The sequence below is a fragment of the Stegostoma tigrinum genome, chromosome 11, assembly GCF_030684315.1.
Source record: "Stegostoma tigrinum isolate sSteTig4 chromosome 11, sSteTig4.hap1, whole genome shotgun sequence".
In the NCBI taxonomy this organism is placed as follows: domain Eukaryota; kingdom Metazoa; phylum Chordata; class Chondrichthyes; order Orectolobiformes; family Stegostomatidae; genus Stegostoma; species Stegostoma tigrinum.
This window is the reverse complement of record NC_081364.1, coordinates 52,661,663-52,679,788: the sequence shown is the minus strand read 5'-3', so window position 1 is coordinate 52,679,788 and position 18,126 is coordinate 52,661,663. Positions and strand designations below refer to the sequence as shown.

Sequence of the window (18,126 nt, the reverse complement as noted above, 5' to 3'; positions counted from 1 at the left end):
TTCTAGGGGTGCTCCTAGTCAAACTCTTAAGACTGATGGTTTGCAGGCTACAATCTTGGAAAAGGAGTTGTCCAATTGAGTCAACTTAAACTTGAGTGGATTTAAAATACAAAGTTGATTGTGGTGTGCTTTAATTTCTACTGTCTCAAGGTTCTGGTCTTGGACCCACTGTTCAGTTGGGTGATGAACTTGGAATGAAGGTGGATGCAAAAGCTGCCGGCAAGGGTAAAGTCACCTGCACAATCTGCACCCCTGATGGCACTGAAGTGGAGGCCGATGTCATCGCAAATGATGATGGAACGTACAACATCTTCTATACAGCACCTGAAAAAGGAACATATATTGTTTATGTCCGCTTTGGTGGAGTGGATGTTGCCAACAGTCCATTCAGTGTTGTGGTGAGCTGCCTTTTTATTTGGTGTCTCATCCTTATTTTTCATGGGGGACAGAAGTCTTGTGCTGCATTTGATCCAATGGGCAACTTTTGTCCAAAGTAGGTGGGATAAGGAGTAACTTAGTTATTATTAGCGCTTGCTGATGGATGCCTACTTTACCTTCTAGCAGATTTATTCATTCTCCACCTTGCAGTTTCCTGGTCAGGCAGGCCTGCTAGCTAAACAATCTGTAGCACAAGTCAAACCAGATTCACCACATGTACTATTTGAGGCAGCAGGATAGTTCTGGGCAGCTCTATTGCACAATCACTTGTAAAAAGTGCATCCCCCTCAGTATGAAGACTGGACATTTAGGCATTTTTGACCCAAAAATGTGCCGCACCAGTTCTTTGATTGCAAGAGGAAGAAAAATTGTCAAATGTATACCAGTTTAAGTGTAGTGAACTTGTTCCACATTTAAGCCCAAATTTATATCTGGCTTATCTGAAGATCTTATACCAGAGTCAGTTTTTAAATTGGGAGTTGACTAATTTAAAATGAAATAGACTTGCTGGTCCAAGTTCTGACTGAGGGTGGTGAATTCAGAATCCTTCAATATTTCTTGAGGTAGAAGTAGACTTTATGCTGGGGTGAAAGGTTGTTGCAGAGGTGGGAATGTAGATTTGTCTGTTGCAGTTGTTTTGGCCATATTAATCAATGGTCAATTCCTGCTCCTGATGAATATCTAAGTCAAAAACTACTCTAACTGAAGGATTTTTCTGTTCTGAGTTTAAATTATTCAACCTCTCCCTGTAGCTGTAACCCTTCAATTCCCAGCAGCATCCTTTTTAAAATCTCTTTGAACCCTTTTCAAGTTGATACCGTGTGGTAGGGAGACCAGAATTGAATAAGCTTAAGTGATCTGTCCCCAATAGCTAGCTGCAGTTTGATATCCCAGTTCCTATACTGAATGCACTGACCCACAATGATATGCATGCCAAATGCTGTCTCTTCCAATTTTTCTGCTACTCCTGTCGGCTGCACCAGATTTAAACCAAATTACAAATACTTGAACTCTAGTCAATGTCTCCATACTCTTTGTTGCAGTCTGTTTGACATGGAGTGCAATCCAAATCTTGCTCCCTAAACCATTAAACAGTTTCCATGGGAAAATGTCTCCAGTAATGTTGCCTGCAAATCCACTTGACTAATTCAGCCTTTATTTTTAATATTCCTCAACTATTAATCCAGGTTCTTGCCACTGACATACACCAAGGTCCTCTGTGTAGTGCTTTTGATGCTAATTTTTAGCAAGTGTTGCTTTTCCAATAGCTTTCTAGTTGATCGTTATCACTGGTGGCATGCTTTAAAGAATCCAAAATAAATGACCAATTTTTGTCTTTGTTCCAGCCACACAATATTTGAGCCCCCAGCATATTGGAATATTTATCTCTGACTTTTTTTAAATGCTTGGCATATCTCAATTTGCTTTTGGGGATTTTGTTAACCTATTAACAACAGCTTGGAGTTCTGTCTCTTCAGTTTGTTTACACTTTCCTTAATCTAGAGGTCATCTAATGTGTTACTGTATTGATCTTAATCCCCCACCCCCTCCAGTGGTCATTTAAGAGTACCCAGCAGAGTTAAGTTCCTCCGCAAATGAGAAGTGATTAGTCCATATAGTGGTATTTTGATTAAACTTTGAATAATGAGCTGTCTGTGTCCTAAAACCACTCTTGCAGGTGAATTCCTGCACTGCCAGTTCTTGTGAGAAATATTAAAAGAAATTGAGGACCCTTCCTTCCAGGGTGATAGTGGTTTTTAGTTGATTGTCTGTCTGAATCTGAAATCATTTGCAGTGGCCTAACATGCTGTTTTGTGCTACAGATGACAACACAACCTGGAAAGGTGGCGTTAGGCAGCCTAGTTTGTGGCCAACATGGGTACAAATGGGTGAAATGGCCTCTGTACTTCAGTTTGAGTTGTTAAACCTTGCATTCTATGGGGGGGGGGGGGGGGGGGGAGAGAAGGATGTCACAATGCAGGTTGACCTCAGTTGTCACTATGATGTCCATTTTACCACAGGCTTTCAAGTACCAGTTTGTGCTTGCATCACAATGTATAAATTTGTTGCAATGTTGGAAGATGATTGACAAAAGTTTTTAAAAGATGGAGGTGAATGTACAAAGTGTGCAATAGGTTAATGAATGATAACTGGTCCTCTTCATATGCTGAGTATTGATTGTATTTTAATCAACTTTGGTTAAATCTGGTCAGTAACCATATTAAGTGCTGTAAAATCCATCCATGTGGAGCCATGTAATGACAGGCTAAACAGCTGAAAATTCAGTGAAACTGTTCAAACGTTTTTAGAAAAAACTAACTTGCTATTTACCATTCACCTAGGCCACAGATGAAGTTCCAGTAGTACCACAGCAGCTGGTGCAACAGCAGTCTCTAAATGCATATCCCCCTGGCTTCCAACCCTGGGTACAGATTTTAATACATTGCACTTTCTCTTCCTCTGTTTTCTTCCAAAGCTAGAGTTCACAGCTTGCTGGGACCTGCCATCTGGACTGTTTGGTTTTTTCTTTTCTTAAATGACTTCTGTCCAGTGTCTGTCTATAAATTTTACTTTAGCTGGTGTAAATCACTCTTTTCAAACAGGTGAATCTGTCTGCCATGTTTATGGTTTAGTCTCATTAACAAGATGCAATATCTCAAATTGCAGTCCCCTTCTGCTTGTAGGCTGGTGTGTATGTAGTGTCTTGTGTATTGGGATTCAAAGCTCAGTGCACTGATTGCAAGTTTAAAAAAATTTTAAATTTGAGGCAACCTGAATAAACTCCAATTTGTGCCAAAAATTTACAGAACTAGAAGCAGATTTCTCAAATGACAAATTGTTCTTTGGCTGCATTGCAAGGGTATTTTAGTGCGGACTATTTCAGTTTTTCTCCCTTGCAGTTCATGTCAGGCATTTTGTCAGCTGAAGTATGGATTTTTAACTAGAAGCAATGGGCCAGAAAATTCCTATTGCTTGCATGAATTGAATAAATCAACAGCACTGTTTATCTCCTAGTGCTAAAAAGACAGTATGACCTGATGTTGGGAAATAAGTGAAATAATGTTATACTACTTCATAACTTTGCAGATGAAGTAGAAGTAGATGCCAACTGGGCTGCCTAAAGGATTTTTAAATCCAAGTATCTGCTTATGGGAACTTGCCCACAGTTGGGGCAGGAAGTGGCATTCCAGTGCTCTAGAATGTAGAATGAATAACTGATCAGGCACTTAAAACTGAAACTAGGTGGAAACTTTTTAATTTTCATTTGAAGCATTGATTTTGAGATTTTTTTGTAGGCATTAATTCAAAAGGGATTAGCTTAAATTGGTGTATATACTAGTGTTTACCATGTGGTTGGTTTGTTAGTAACTTTTTTGCTGTTTTTTTAAAGAAAGCAGTCCTAGATAACAATTTTAAAATGTTAATTCATTGAACATCTTGCATCAGAGGATAATTTGGATTAACCAATTAAACCAATCTGCCTCAAACTTTCACTGAATTCTTAGTTCATTTTCCTTCACTGGAAAGGCTGAGGGGTGACCTAGGAGGTCTTTACTGCAACTTTGTTTTTAAAATGGATAAATTGAGTAGCCAGGCTTTCCCAGGTTGGGAAGGTCCACTGAAAGGCAGGTTCAAGGTGAGAGAGTTTAGGGGAGAAGTCCTAGGAAATCTGTCTGAAACACCTCCCAGTGGTGGACAAAGTAGGCACATGAGAAACATGAAGGCGAATCTTGATAGATTTGATGTCTCCCACAAAGGGAGACAAACTGCAGGATAGAAACTGCATATGGGCAATAAATAGACCTAAGATTAGGAATCAGTGTAGCCTTAGTGGGTGAAGGGACTGATCCTGTGTGGTGTATTTGAACAAACTTAGTAACCACCTTTTTTGTTTAATACAATGATCTTCAATTGACCGTTCTGCAAGTCAGAGCATGCAGAGCCTGACATCACAAATTTAATTCTCAACTGTTTCTCTTTAACTGCTGCTTTCTGGTTAATCTTCTCTTCCCTACTGTCTAATTGATGTATTTAAGTCCAGTTCTTGTGCATGTGTAGACTTGCTAAGGTCATCAATGCGGTTTGATGGAAGAAGTTGATTTTAGGCTTTAGCTACAATACTGAGAATCTAAAACAGAAAATAGTTGCAAATGTTTGAAGCATTACAATGTAGTTTCATGAGAATATGCCAGTTTGTTGTTGAAATTGCACTATCTTTTGCTTTCTATAATCTTTTAGTGCTCTTGTTCTTTGCAGGCTCAAGTCCAATAAGTCTACAGCTCATGCTGTTTTCCTCTATTGTTTGTGTTGCACTCCAGAGTTGCAATTTTAATTAACTTTTTTAGTTGAATCAAACCTCTTGTTACAGCTAACATAGTTCCAGTTGGAGCTGAAATGATTTAGAGCAGTAAGTGGAGCCCTGCTTGTGTATTAACATTGGGAGGCCACTTTTCTGGCTTTTGCAGTTGTAGTAGCTGCTGATCGTTCTGGCACTGTGAATCCCTGACACTGATGCCTGGAATCTTGTATCAATTCAGTAGCCTGCAAGATGTAACTTAGTTTCTGAAAGTGAAATTATATATTCCCAGTGCAGTAATCATTTTTGGTCACAAACATTATTTTGATTGTCATGGCACACCTTTTTGAAGGGGTTTTTCCTCCCTGTTCCTAAGGTACTTGATGGAGCATACCCACCAGTTGATGGAATGGATGGTCTTGGCTTGAAACCTTTTGATATTGTCATTCCTTTTGCACTCAGGACAGGGGAAATCACAGGTATAGTTTGCCACTGTCTCGTCTTGAAATTATGAAGAAATGTGCATTATTTAGAAGCTTTCCCTACACTATAGAAGCATGTGGTATTTATTGGTAAGAAAGTTGACTTGTAACACCTCCAAAGATATTTCCTAGTTTCATGTCTGAAAGGTACAGCTGTAATGTTAAGTCTACCCCCTCATGAATCTTTTTGCTAACAATGTTGCTCTGCCTACCCATATTTCCCCTAATGTGGTCAGATTAAAGTGTATGTGGCATCTAAATTCCAGGAAATAAACTCTTTCCTCTTCTCTCTCTTTTTTCTCTCTTTTCTTCTCTTTCCCCCCCCCCCCCCCCCCCCCCCCCCCCCCCCCATCGACACTTATTTTTGCAGGAATGAACTAGTTAGTGGGCAATGCAACAATTACAAGGGATGGGGTAGCAAATGCTGGCCTTGCCAGAACTCCAAGATCTAACACCACACACATCTCCTGTCTATCCTTGCTCCAAACAGTCAAGTCCACTTCTCCAATATACAAGAACTGGTAACCAATGAGAAATATTGTAAATGGTGCCCCCCACCTCTGTTTCCAATGGCCTCACACTTTTTTAAAGCTGATCCACTGCACAGCTGGCATGAAAAACAAATGTAGCCCAACTTCCTACTGTAATGTTAAAAAGGCAAGACTGGAAGGATAAATTTTTAAATTCCATTTCTGTCAGTAAAAATTGAAATATGGAGGAATCAGCATTTTGGCAGCTTTATAGATTACATTGTTCTTCTGGTTGGTATAATTGCAAAATTTCACATTGCACAGCATTAGGATAAAACTGGAAATTGTTTTCGCCTTTATTTAGATTTGTCAGAAGTGCCTGTGCTGAACTTTGAATTATTTACAACTTACATGTGGAAAGTATTGTTTGGCATCTTTCCATGTGTCATTGTTAGCCTATATCTTGCAGTTATTTTGTATTTGACTAGTTTTGTATGCCTTCTATAGGTGAAGTTCACATGCCTTCAAACAAAACTGCTAAGCCAGATATAATTGATAACAAGGATGGTACTGTGACTGTAAAATATGCTCCAACTGAAGCTGGACTACATGAGATGCACATTAAATATAATGGCAGTCATATTCCAGGTATCATGACTGTTTCTACACTTGCTGGAAAATTTGCTTTCATGCACTTAGTTCAATTCTCAATGCATACAACATACTGTTGCTAATGTTCACCTATCCAAGTGGGTAATAACTTTTTGAACTCATTTTAAATACTTAGGTAATGTCCACTTTGACTTGGTTATTCTCAATCTGAGCAAACAACAGTATATAGACAGCAATAATGGGAACTGCAGATGCTAGAGAATCCAAGATAATGAAATGAGGCTGGATGAACACAACAGGCCCAGCAGCATCCCAGGAGCACAAAAGCTGACGTTTCGGGCCTCTGATGGGTCCAGCCTCATGTCATTATCTAGTATATAGACAGCTGCCACTTGTCTGCACTGGGCACTCCAAATAAAACATAAATATTAGTACATCCACTTCCATGTAGACCTGCACACTAAAGGATTTTAAAATGCTATTTTGAATGCCTTAGTTGGAATTGGCCTTCACCATATTTCCAAATAGTGTTTTCCACCTTGATGTGCTCTCAGCAATCTTAACCTAATTTTTGATTTTTGTTTTGGTCTATAGCCCAGTCATTGCCAAAGTAAGGTTGAGGTTATGTATAGAGGACTTAGCAACATAACTCTCAAATGATGTGATTTGGTCTTCACTTTATTGCTTCCATTACCATGCTTCGATAAGTAGTCTTAAAACAAGCAAGCTAACTACAATGGTACAATCATTTTGAAAAATCAGTGATATATATATAGGAATGGTCAATTTACAAATGACTTTCCCAGCTGGATAAGGTAATTGGCATTTCATTCAGCTGGCCCTGGAGTGCTTCAGCTTTTAACAGTTAAAAGCAAAGTACAACATGATTCAGTCAATGTATTGACACTACTTGATTTCTCTTTCAGAGAGTCCACTACAGTTCTTTGTGAATTATGGAGGTAGTGGGCATGTGTCTGCTTATGGCCCAGGCCTTGTCTATGGTGTTGTCAACAAACCAGCTACTTTCACAATTGTAACTGAAGATGCTGGAGAAGGTAAATATTTAAATGTGCAACAACACCAGAATGTGAGCACTGATCAAGTTGGCTAGAAACCACTGGGTCTTTGGTCTTAGTAATGTGGTGTAAGGTTTTTTTATTGCATGTAGAATTTTTGAACAAAGTACAACAGCAAGGTCATCAATTTTGTGCTTCAGATATTTACATTTTAAGTAAACTTGCTCAGCAAACTGGAACCACTTTCAGATGTTGGCATTAAGTAACTACCACCAGACTTGCTCATGTATTTTCATGTCTGCCTGGTACTCTTTAAATGTATTGATGTAGATGTTCATATAACCACAATTTTCCCAAGCATTATGGATTTTTAGGTGCTGAAGTAGATTTGATTTCTTGAATGGTGCAAGATCAGCCTGTGCATTCAGTGTTGTATTCCCTTTTTCTCTCTCTGATGCAGGAGGCCTGGACTTGGCCATTGAGGGGCCTTCTAAAGCAGAAATCAGTTGTGTAGATAATAAGGATGGTACCTGTACAGTCTCTTACCTCCCGACTTTGCCTGGTGATTACAGTATCCTTGTCAAATACAATGAGAAACACATTCCTGGGAGCCCTTTCACTGCCAAAATTACAGGTAATGTCAATATTCAATGGAATTAAGTAGTGACTATCAAATGAAACCAAAAACAATTCACAATGCATGGAGTTTATCCACTTTTAAGTGGTTTAGTAATTCCTAAATAAAGCTACTTGTGTCCTAGCAACTTAAATGCTTGGACAAAGTCACAGTACAGCAGAATTAGAATACATTAGATTATGGGAGAATTCTGAACTGTAAAACATGGTGAATCCATTTTGGAATGGATTATAGTTAACTGTTCTATGGTTTAGTCAAACTTCTTAAATTGTAGTTATGGCACTCATGTACTAGTTGGGATAATATCAGATTGCAGTTTTTTGCAAATCTAAATGATCCTTCCACATGACAGCAGGAAGGTGCTAAGCTAATGTAAAATCGGAGGCCACTCAGCCCATTGACGCAGCCACCTAGCTTAATCATGCACAGTTTTTTCTCCAAACGAAGTTGTTTATGTCCTTCAAGTTTCAACAGTTAAATTTTACATTTTCCCCCTTTACCCACCCAACCATCTCTTCCTAATTTTTAATCACCCTTTTGTTTGACTTTTAACATTTCTTAAATCCTTGGTCCATTCATCATGCATCACCTGCTGCCTTTCTAGTGCAGCAGGTGGTGAAGGCAAATGGTGAATGGCTTTTGTGGAAGAGGATTTGAGTGAAGCAGGACACTTCTACTGCTTTAATTTCACCAAGGTATCGGTGGGGCTACATCTGAAGTACTGTGCAACTTTCACTTCATCTGAGGAAGGATGTTGTAGCTATGGGAGTGCCATGTAAGTTTACCAGTCTGATTCCAGGGATGGCAGGCTTGATCTCTTCAAACAAGTTTAGAAGAATGGGGGCTCCTGTAACCCAAAACTCTAGCAGGACTAGACAGGATAAATTAAAGATCCTCCTGATGGGGAGGAGCATTTTAAGACAGACAAGAAATCTCTTTGCCCAGAGTGAGCCTTTGGAATTGAGGCTGAAACATTCTTGGGACTAAGTGGATTTATGGAGGAAGTAGGAACAGGATTCCTGTGTTAGCTTTTTGAGCCAAGGTCATTGAATGCTGAAGCAGTCAAAGGACTAGATGGCTGCTTCCACTGGTTTGTTGCTCCAGTAACATGGTAATTTTTTTGGCCATGTTATTTCTGTCTTATTTCTACCCACCCCCAGTTCCCAAACCCAGTCTATGCTATTGGGTCTTACCCCTTCTAGCTCCACATTATCTTGCAGACAGCTTTTTTTGTACCTCAGTCTCAGCTGAATGTGATTTAATCATCCTTTCTTTCTGCACTGAAATTGCTGTGCATTGGATCTCCTTCAGCTGGTTAAAGCACTGGATGGCAAACTCCATTACAGAAATTTTGGGTGCTTCTGCCACAACTGGTAGCTTGGCCATGTTGGGGGTGATGGGAAAGAAAGGAATCATTCATCCAGTCATTCAAAACAAAATCACTGCTGGAGAGATGAGTGGATAGCACCTATTACTTAATCCTGTCTCTAATCTTCTGATGCATTGTTCTGATTTTCAATCTGTCAGAAATCCACAGTCTAACTTCCAGATTTACCAATTTCAAAACTGATCTGAGGAATGATCTTATTGACTTGGTGCCTTAAGTTTTGGAGTCCCTCCTTTGTTCTGCCACATGTCCTGTGCATCACAAAGGATCTCACAGCTCTTTAAAGCCCAAACTCAATAAGAGCAAAGAGCAGCTTTTCTCAAAGATTCTGCAACAATGGGGTGATTGTCTCTGTCTGTCTTTATTTTCAAATTAAGTGTAATGGTGATGGTTGCATTATTGCTGTGATTTTATTATTTTCCAATGAAATTGTAGGAATGAACGAAGCTTAAACTTAAAGAACACTAGGGGCAGTTAAATTCAAGTGCCATTGGAGTCAAACCTGGATTTAGTGATTTTCTTTTTGTTCTAATTAATATATAATCAGGATTTGCTTCCTCCACTTGGAGGTATAACTGGGTTTTAGGACCAGTTTTATTTCCATAACCTTTAGACTGGAAGCTTTTTAGTGAACATCAACTTTCTAACTTGGATCAAAGCTTGCATTTTTGAGCTTTCTTAGCTTTACACACACTTGAGCTTGCTTTTGCCTGTTAAATGGCCCCAAAGAAATAACTGACCCAAGCCACCTGGTTGTTTTCAGATGACAGTCGGCGAAGGTCACAAGTTAAGGTTGGGTCAGCTGCTGACATCTCCCTAGACATCAATGAAAGTGACCTTAGCTTGCTATCTGCTAGCATTAAATCTCCATCTGGCCAGGATGAGCCATGCCTGCTGAAGAGGCTACCAAACAACCACATTGGTAAGTGCTAAAGTTCTCCCTCAATGAAACATATATTTTTAAGAATACTTAACTTCAGCAGTAAGTTGAAATAACTGTGTAGTGTATCTTGGCAACTGAAACCTTTCAATTCTTATCAAGCTTTAGTTTGCCCTGTAAAGCATGCTGAGTAATTGCTCAATTCTCCACTAGGCATAGTTGTAACTGTGCTGTCAAATGGCTGTATGTATTCACCATTGTGAAGCAGCTTCTAGTAATTGGAACCTTCCCTCTCGAGTGAAGAAACATGCTGAGGCAAAGAGGAACTGTTAGCAGAAGGCACTTTGAAAAGCCTCAACATCTTCATTGTCATTTAAATGAAATTTCCTACTACAGAGTAGCTGGTACCACCAGCCTGTCTGGTAATAACTTGTTTGAGATTTTGGGGCATGGTTAAAGGAAGATGGACAAGATGTTTCACATTGAATTGACCTTTTGACCAATAGGTATCTCCTTCATCCCACGGGAAGTTGGTGAACATCTTGTCAGCATAAAGAAAAATGGTAGACATGTGGCAAATAGTCCAATTACCATTATGGTTGGTCAGTCTGAAATTGGTGATGCCAGTAGAGTTAAGGTTTCTGGACCAGGTTTGAAGGCAGGACAAACATTTGAAATGTCGGACTTCATTGTGGATACAAGAGATGCAGGTAAGCTAACTGGCAATACTTTTGAAAAATTGGTTTTTGGGTTGTGCAGCAGAAACATGGGGTTTCTCTATCGCTAGATTCCATTTGAAAGGAGATGACACGGTGTGAAGCTGGATGAACACAGCAGGCCAAGCAGGAAAGCTGACCCTTCGGTCAAGAAGGGTCTCCACTTGAAATGTCAGCTTTCCTGCTCCTCTGCTGCCTGGCCAGCTGTTATCCAGCTTCACACCGTTATCTCAGATTCTTCAGCATTGACAGGTCTGTCTGTATGTTTGTTGCAATCTTCAACTTTTACTGCTGTGTAGAAAAACTCAGCCACTTGAACTAGGGAGTGATGCATCAAATGCTGTAATACTTTACAGCAAATGTTTCTATATGAAATGCTATCCAGAAAGTAATACAGTTGATGGACTATCCCTACCAGTATAACAAATGATTTGCTCTGATGGGTCTAGGCCTGAAATGTCAGCTTTTGTGCTGCTGGGCCTGCTGTGTTCATCCAGCCTCACATTTTATTATAACAAATAGTTCCATTGACTGCAGCATGTTAAATAGGTTTGAATGTTGAAATAACTTTTTAAAATTACTATTGCTTTTTTAAATGCTGCCCTTGTTTTCAGGTTATGGTGGCCTTGCACTATCTATTGAAGGCCCAAGTAAAGTAGACATTAATACAGAGGAAACTGAGGAAGGCACCTGCAAAGTTTTCTACTGTCCAACTGAACCAGGCACTTACTTTGTCTACATCAAGTTTGCAGATGAGCATGTACCAGGTATGATAAGAGAAAAGTGAAGCTTGCACATAGTCACACAATGGATGCATAGCTTTGCTTTTGATAACATAATGCATTAACTTTTTCACAAAAATAATCCATGCCAGTTGACTTTATGCAATGTGTATATAGTTGAATATACTTCAGTAGACCCAATCTCAGGTTTCGAAATCTTAGGCACTTGGTGAATTCTGGTAACTCCAAATTGCAATCAGCTGTGCTCAATGAGTAGTGGCTGCCAAATTGATTTTTGCTTTACACGAAGTCATAGGTACCTTGATCTTTCTGGTTGAGGTGGTGGGGGAACTCAGACATTTGGCTACACACTTTAGAGCAGGTGGGATTTGAATCAGAACTCCCTGACCAAAAGGTAGCTGTTACATAATGGATCACGTGTTCTCCTTTTTATTATTGACTAATTGCTTTCAGATTTCACTGATCTTTCGAAGGTGAAGATCAAAAATGCTATAAACATATTAAACTACTTGTGTATTTTGGTTCAACCAACAATCTCCATGGTACTTGGCATGCTCTTGTCTGAAGACAAACATTCCTGTATTTGTTGTGGTTTTTCTCCCTGGTAAATTTATTGCTTAACTTGCACTAATGGATTTTTTCCTCCACCTGAAAGCAATTTTTCACATTGCAATTTACAAAACTCACATTGTGACGAGGTTTTGTCTCAAACTTTTAAACTTTGCAGGGAGTCCATTTACAGTGAAGGTAACTGGCGAAGGCCGAATGAGAGAGAGCATCACACGCAGAAGGCAGGCTGCGTCGGAGGCAACAGTAGGAAGCATCTGCGATCTGAACCTGAAAATTCCTGGTAAGGTTGGAAATAAAAAAAAATCAGTTTAGTGGAAACTGTTCTAGTATTTGGACTACAGTGAAATTACATCAGTCAGCTCAGGACTTGAAAAATGTCAAGTGAAGAATCTTGGAATTGGTCATGGTTTCACTACACTTTTAATTCAGTCAATATTTACAAGATCGCAAATCATGCCTGCTTGTGCAGTTGAATCCTTTCACAAAGGAAAACTTAAAGTACAACACAGTGGTATTCTAATCCTCCTACACTGTTCTAATAACTCAGTCCAGCCTGTGGCTAATAGGGTAAATCTGTTAAACAGAGACTGCATTTATTTCTGAATGCAATTCATTGAAATCTCTCTAAAGGGCATAAATAATGTGAAGAATTAGCTCATGTTTACAGTTGAGGAATGTGCAGTGGTAACATTCTTCTGATTTCTGAATACTGTCCAGACTATTTTCCTCTCCACTCATTTGCTTGGAAAACAATTTGTCACTTTAGTTTTTTGAACATTTGGCATTATTGCAAATGTTTATGTAACTTAACCACTTCAGCAATTGCATTCTACTTCCAATAAATAGCTGTCAATTATCACTAAACTAGTCAAATCAAAAGTTGGCTGCATGGTTTGCTGTAACAATTTAGTATCATTAGCTTGTCTGTGCTGTCAATTTCAAGTTAATGGTTTTAGACTATTTATAAATTTGCCTGTAGCCATTTAAAAAACATTGTTTTTAACAGAATGGCAGTGCTGGTGGGAGCAAAAACAATTATCTGCAAGTAGAGTTGCTGATGCCATTGTTTTTGTAAGCTGCTAGCAATTTCATTTCTCAGGGACAATGTAGTAATGGCACTCATGTGGCACTGCCTTGTTTTGAGACATGTAGGAGGCACCACTTCACCCCCTCATTCATAGCATTGTATGTAGGCAGTGTAAATAACTTCCATCAGCACTATACCATCTAGACTAAATATCAAATTTAAAATGGTGGATTAGAGGGTGTAATGTTTCTTGTGTAGGATTTGAGGTGCTTTCTAGCGAACACACAAAACAAAATGTATTGTAATGTGTATAACTGAAATGCAGATGTTTCTTTTCAAATACAACTTTCCTGTCTTTCCTTTTCTCTTTCCTATTTCACTCAGTGACTCGGTTCCAACTAATGGTGGCTCGGGAACACCTCTTAACTGTCTTAAGATTTTAAGACAAGTTGCTCTTTTCTTCTGGGCAGAACGAATAGAAATTCATCAATCGGTTTGAAAAGTCCAAGGACTTTATCACTGTTCAAAATCTACCTAATCCCAATCCCTAACTGGCCTATTCAGCTAGGAGGGATGCCAGTTGTTTAGTGCAAGGCCATTAAGGCCAGATGGTGTGTTTTCAGCACTGGACATGTGGACTGAGGTCGGCAGAATGTGCTTCTTCTAAATTAGCCAGCTTGCTGCTTTTTTGTGAATGGTATTGCATGTGTAAGAATTTCCTTCCCTTGCATAGTTAACATGTTGTAAAATGCTCAGGACTACGCTTGCACCAAAATTTATCAACTAGATCACTTGTTACACGTTTGCTGATTCTAGTTCCAGCATGAATGTCCAGTTTGTACACTTTGAATGAGGTGTCTGTTTTACCCAACACTAAGATGGCTGAGTTTGGCCTCCTGTTTGCATTATTACTGTTAAATTTTCTAGTTAGCTTTTTAGAGATGGCCTTTGGATAAATTTGCAAAAAGCCCTGTGATAAGTTTACCTCTCGTCCCAGCCAGCGCATGAGGTAGTTGTGGGCATCACTGACTGGTGTGTTTGTTTTTAATCAGACACTGAACAATTCTTTTGAATGGATTCAGTGCAGAAGGGATGAAGAGCTTTTCATTTAAAAGCCATTGCACCACTTTAGAAGTTCAGTACACTGTAGCAAGAGTGAGATTTTAAAGTAAATGTGGAATAACTTAATTGGCTGCCAGAAGCAGTGGCACAAGTCTAAATTGGAAGGAAACTACTATTACACCTCCATGGATGATATTGCTTTTCCACCATGGAAAGGCAATTTGTAGTCCAGAAGGCATCAAGTCACGAACTTTCAATAAATGAGTCTCTATCTAATCAGATGATAGACCTGAGTCTACTAATTCTGTTTCCTCTGGTGGTTGATTGGCATTGCCAGTGTCTAGTTTAAATTTGAAGCTGTTAAAGCAGAAAAAAATAGATGGCTTAATTTTTCCCCCATGACCTGTTCTTGATGCAAAATTGTGATATCAAACAGCCACAAAGCTCTCTTCACTCTGACCAATAGCTTCAGTTACAAAAATAACTGGTCTCCATTTTGTCATCTGGAAATTTGGTAAAGCACTTGTAGTTTGGAACCCAAGTTCTGCTTTTGGAACTGCCATCAAGAATGGTAGAGAAGCTCTTGACCTTCTCAGGTTTCTACTGTTATCAAAACAAAGAATTAATAAACCTGAAACTGTACATGAGCCAACTTGTTTTTTGATCTCCAGCACATGGCTCCTAAGCAGCAGTTTTGATCTAGGTTCAGTTATTGTGGTTCATCTGGTACAGAATATGTTGGGTCAACCTAGTGTGATCTGTTTCTTCTCCATAGAAATCTCCATCAGTGACATGTCTGCTGAAGTGACCAACCCCTCTGGACAGTTGGATAAAGCTGAGATCACTGAAAGTGACAACCATACCTACTGTGTCAGATTTGTGCCCTGTGAAATGGGTATGCACACAGTCAGTGTAAAGTATAAGAATAAACATGTACCAGGCAGTCCATTCCAATTCACAGTTGGACCACTTGGTGAAGGTGGTGCTGTTAAAGTCCGAGCTGGTGGTCCTGGCCTTGAGCGAGGAGAAGTTGGAGTCCCAGGTAAGCTAATAACTTAGCATCTCTAAGACTGGTGTGTTTTCCTCTTTGTGGGCAAGACACTAGTTTTGATTTTAGCTTTTAATGCAAATCTTGGTCTCCTTTTTTAATCTGAAAGATACTGACTTGGAGGCAGTTGCAAAAAGGTTCACCTCGGGTAATGCTGGATACGGAAGGACTAGTTTCTGGGAAGTTTCTAATAGGTCGGGCCTGTACTCTAAGTTTAAAAGAATGTGGAATAATCTTATTGAAACAGAAGATTCTTTTTGACAGTGCAAAGGGAAGGAAGGTGGCTTCTTCATGTCCTGGACTAGACTGTCCCGTCTCAGAATAAGGGCTGATCTAAAGCAAATGAGGAATTTCTTCTATTGCTTCCTCATGGAGAGCTGTCATGACTAGGTTTTTAAATGTATTCAAGATGGGAGGAGTTGGTTCTTAAAATTAAAGGAATTGCAGGCTAAAGAATAAAGCAAAAAGGAATTGTGGATTCCCTTTTGAAAATGGAGAAGCAGAATCAATGGGACTGGCCTCGTGTTACAGCTACTGTTCACCATCCACACTTGCTGCCATGCAACAGGTATACATAGTACATTAAGAACAAAACAAATCCTTTTTTAATGAAAAGGAAAAGCCTAAAGACAGTCCTGACTTTATGTTGACCTGACTACACTTTCTAAACTAGCTTGGAGCAGGGAAGGCAGTATCTCCTGCTACCAGATGAAGCAACTAAAGCTGAGCCCCTATATCCTCTTTCTCTCTTGCTCCTTCACCTCTTCCTCTCGCTCACCACCACCCCCCCTGCCATGCTAACAAAGTCTAGTAGTCCAAGCTCCACAAGAAATGCCAACCCTCTAGAAAGCTGATTTTTGAAATCTGTCCAGTTCCATTTTTGGAGTGAATTGGTAATGTTGTAATTCCAGGCAAGTGGCAGGCATTAGTCTTACTGTATTGTAAATGTGTAGTTGTTTGGATTTGACTTGGGACAGCATGGTGGCTCTGGTTGGCATTGCTGTCTTGCAACACTGGGGACCCAGGTTTCAGTCTAACCTTTAACCCTTGGAGGTTGCATGTTCTCCTCCCTGTCCTGGGTTTTCAAGCACAAGCCCCCATAGGAGGCATAAACACATGACTTGCAACCTGAAGTTTTTCTTTAAAGTGTTTTGGAAATGAAATTAACAAACTATGCGAAATGCATAACTATTGGGTGAAGTCAGCCTTAACTTGCAAAAAATGGAGTCAAAATTGAAGTACCAGGAGTTCATGCAACATCTTCCAAAAAAATCTTCACTTTGCAGCTCAGGTTGTGGATGAGTTTGTAGACATGCTCACAACCAGAGTATTTGCAAACATTTTTGTCACTGCATTAGGTAACATTAATCAGTGTGCCCCAAAGCAGAGTTCTGTCCTTGTTGTTTTAAATTGCCTCTGCAGTGTTTCAGTTTCGTTCTGGTTCTCGGTGGCTTGTACACTGAGTTTAATTGAACGTTAAGAGATCTGTTTAGAAGGTCAGGCCTCCAGCAATTTCCTCATGTCTCTTTCACGGGTGATTATGGATGTGTTGTCCCAGTCATATTTGTCCTCCATTTCAGTGTGTGGTGAGACAAGTGAGAACTGATCTTGTCTCTTGGCTAGTTGTTCCTGTGTCTATATTGTCAATTTTCTTTGCCAAGTGCTTGCATGGTATTTTGTATATTACATCAGTTTTGCTGGTGATGGGTTTAGGATCCTCTTGCATTCCTCAGTTGTTGTAAGGTGGCCTTTTTCCTTTTATCGTGTGGGCTACCCTGATACCACCCCTGAAATGCCCTTGACGTGTGCTAAGGTGACAGTCTGGTTGTATGTTTTCCTGTTGTGGTCTGGCTGGAAGGTATAAGTGGGTTCTCTTCCCTGAAGACTTCATACAGGTGCTCCTGTTCTGCTTTCAGTTCTAGGCTGCTGCAATGTTTTGACTCACTTAACTAGTGCCCTGATGCAGCTGCTGCTTGGTTGCTGGTGTAATTTAAGGTATCTGGTCTGTACATGTAGTCTTTCTCTACATGTTAGAATGCAAAAACTGACTACACATACTAGATACTCAATTACACCAGCAACCACCCCAGCCCCCAGAAATGGTGCTGCATCAGGATTAAAATGAGCCACAACACTGCTGCAACTACACAAAGCTGAACAGAGCACCTATGCTGAGCCTTCAAAAGGAATTGACACCTGAAACACAATCTGAAGTTACCTCAGACCACAACAGGAAGCCGAGACATGACCAAACTCATCACACAATTTGTACATCAAGGATATTTCAGATGGCTGCCAGACAATTCCTACCCCATAGGTATCAGTAGCCCACAAACCAAGAGCCGCCCTATGATAGCTGAAGAAGGTAATGTACACAATACCACAAGGGCTGAAGCACTAATTGGGAAGTAAATTGATAACATTCACAAACGCCACCGAGACACTAACAGTTCTCTTGTCTTGCTCCACACTGACAAGGGGCATGAAGTCAACTGGGACAACATACCCATAATCACATGCCAAACAGACATGCTAGGGAGTTCCTAGTATTCTAACCAGGAATCAATCAACAAACACATTAAATTGGACCCTGAGTGCAAACCACTCCAAAACAGAATCAGAATCAGTGCCAAATGTGCCAGCAAACGATATACATAAGTGGGACAGAACACCACTGCTTTGCCAGAGATGCATTGATGTTATCTAGCAGGGTGATGAGAAAATTTGCAACTAAACCTGCT

General features: G+C 39.8%; 1 protein-coding gene across 3 annotated transcripts in view; it reads left to right on the top strand.

Moving 5' to 3' along the window:
• Positions 1-18,126, top strand: part of flnbl (filamin B, like) — a 135,879-nt gene that overhangs the window by 101,557 nt on the left and 16,196 nt on the right. For 2 of the 3 annotated variants that reach the window (XM_048547920.2, XM_048547919.2), the window contains exons 31-41: positions 151-398; positions 2,781-2,864; positions 5,112-5,214; positions 6,195-6,335; positions 7,226-7,354; positions 7,776-7,949; positions 10,103-10,261; positions 10,726-10,929; positions 11,550-11,702; positions 12,406-12,528; positions 15,113-15,379. In XM_048547920.2, the coding sequence (XP_048403877.2) occupies positions 151-398; positions 2,781-2,864; positions 5,112-5,214; positions 6,195-6,335; positions 7,226-7,354; positions 7,776-7,949; positions 10,103-10,261; positions 10,726-10,929; positions 11,550-11,702; positions 12,406-12,528; positions 15,113-15,379 (1,785 nt within the window). The remainder of the gene's footprint in view (positions 1-150; positions 399-2,780; positions 2,865-5,111; positions 5,215-6,194; positions 6,336-7,225; positions 7,355-7,775; positions 7,950-10,102; positions 10,262-10,725; positions 10,930-11,549; positions 11,703-12,405; positions 12,529-15,112; positions 15,380-18,126) is intronic. The other variant, XM_048547921.2, reaches the window with a different exon arrangement.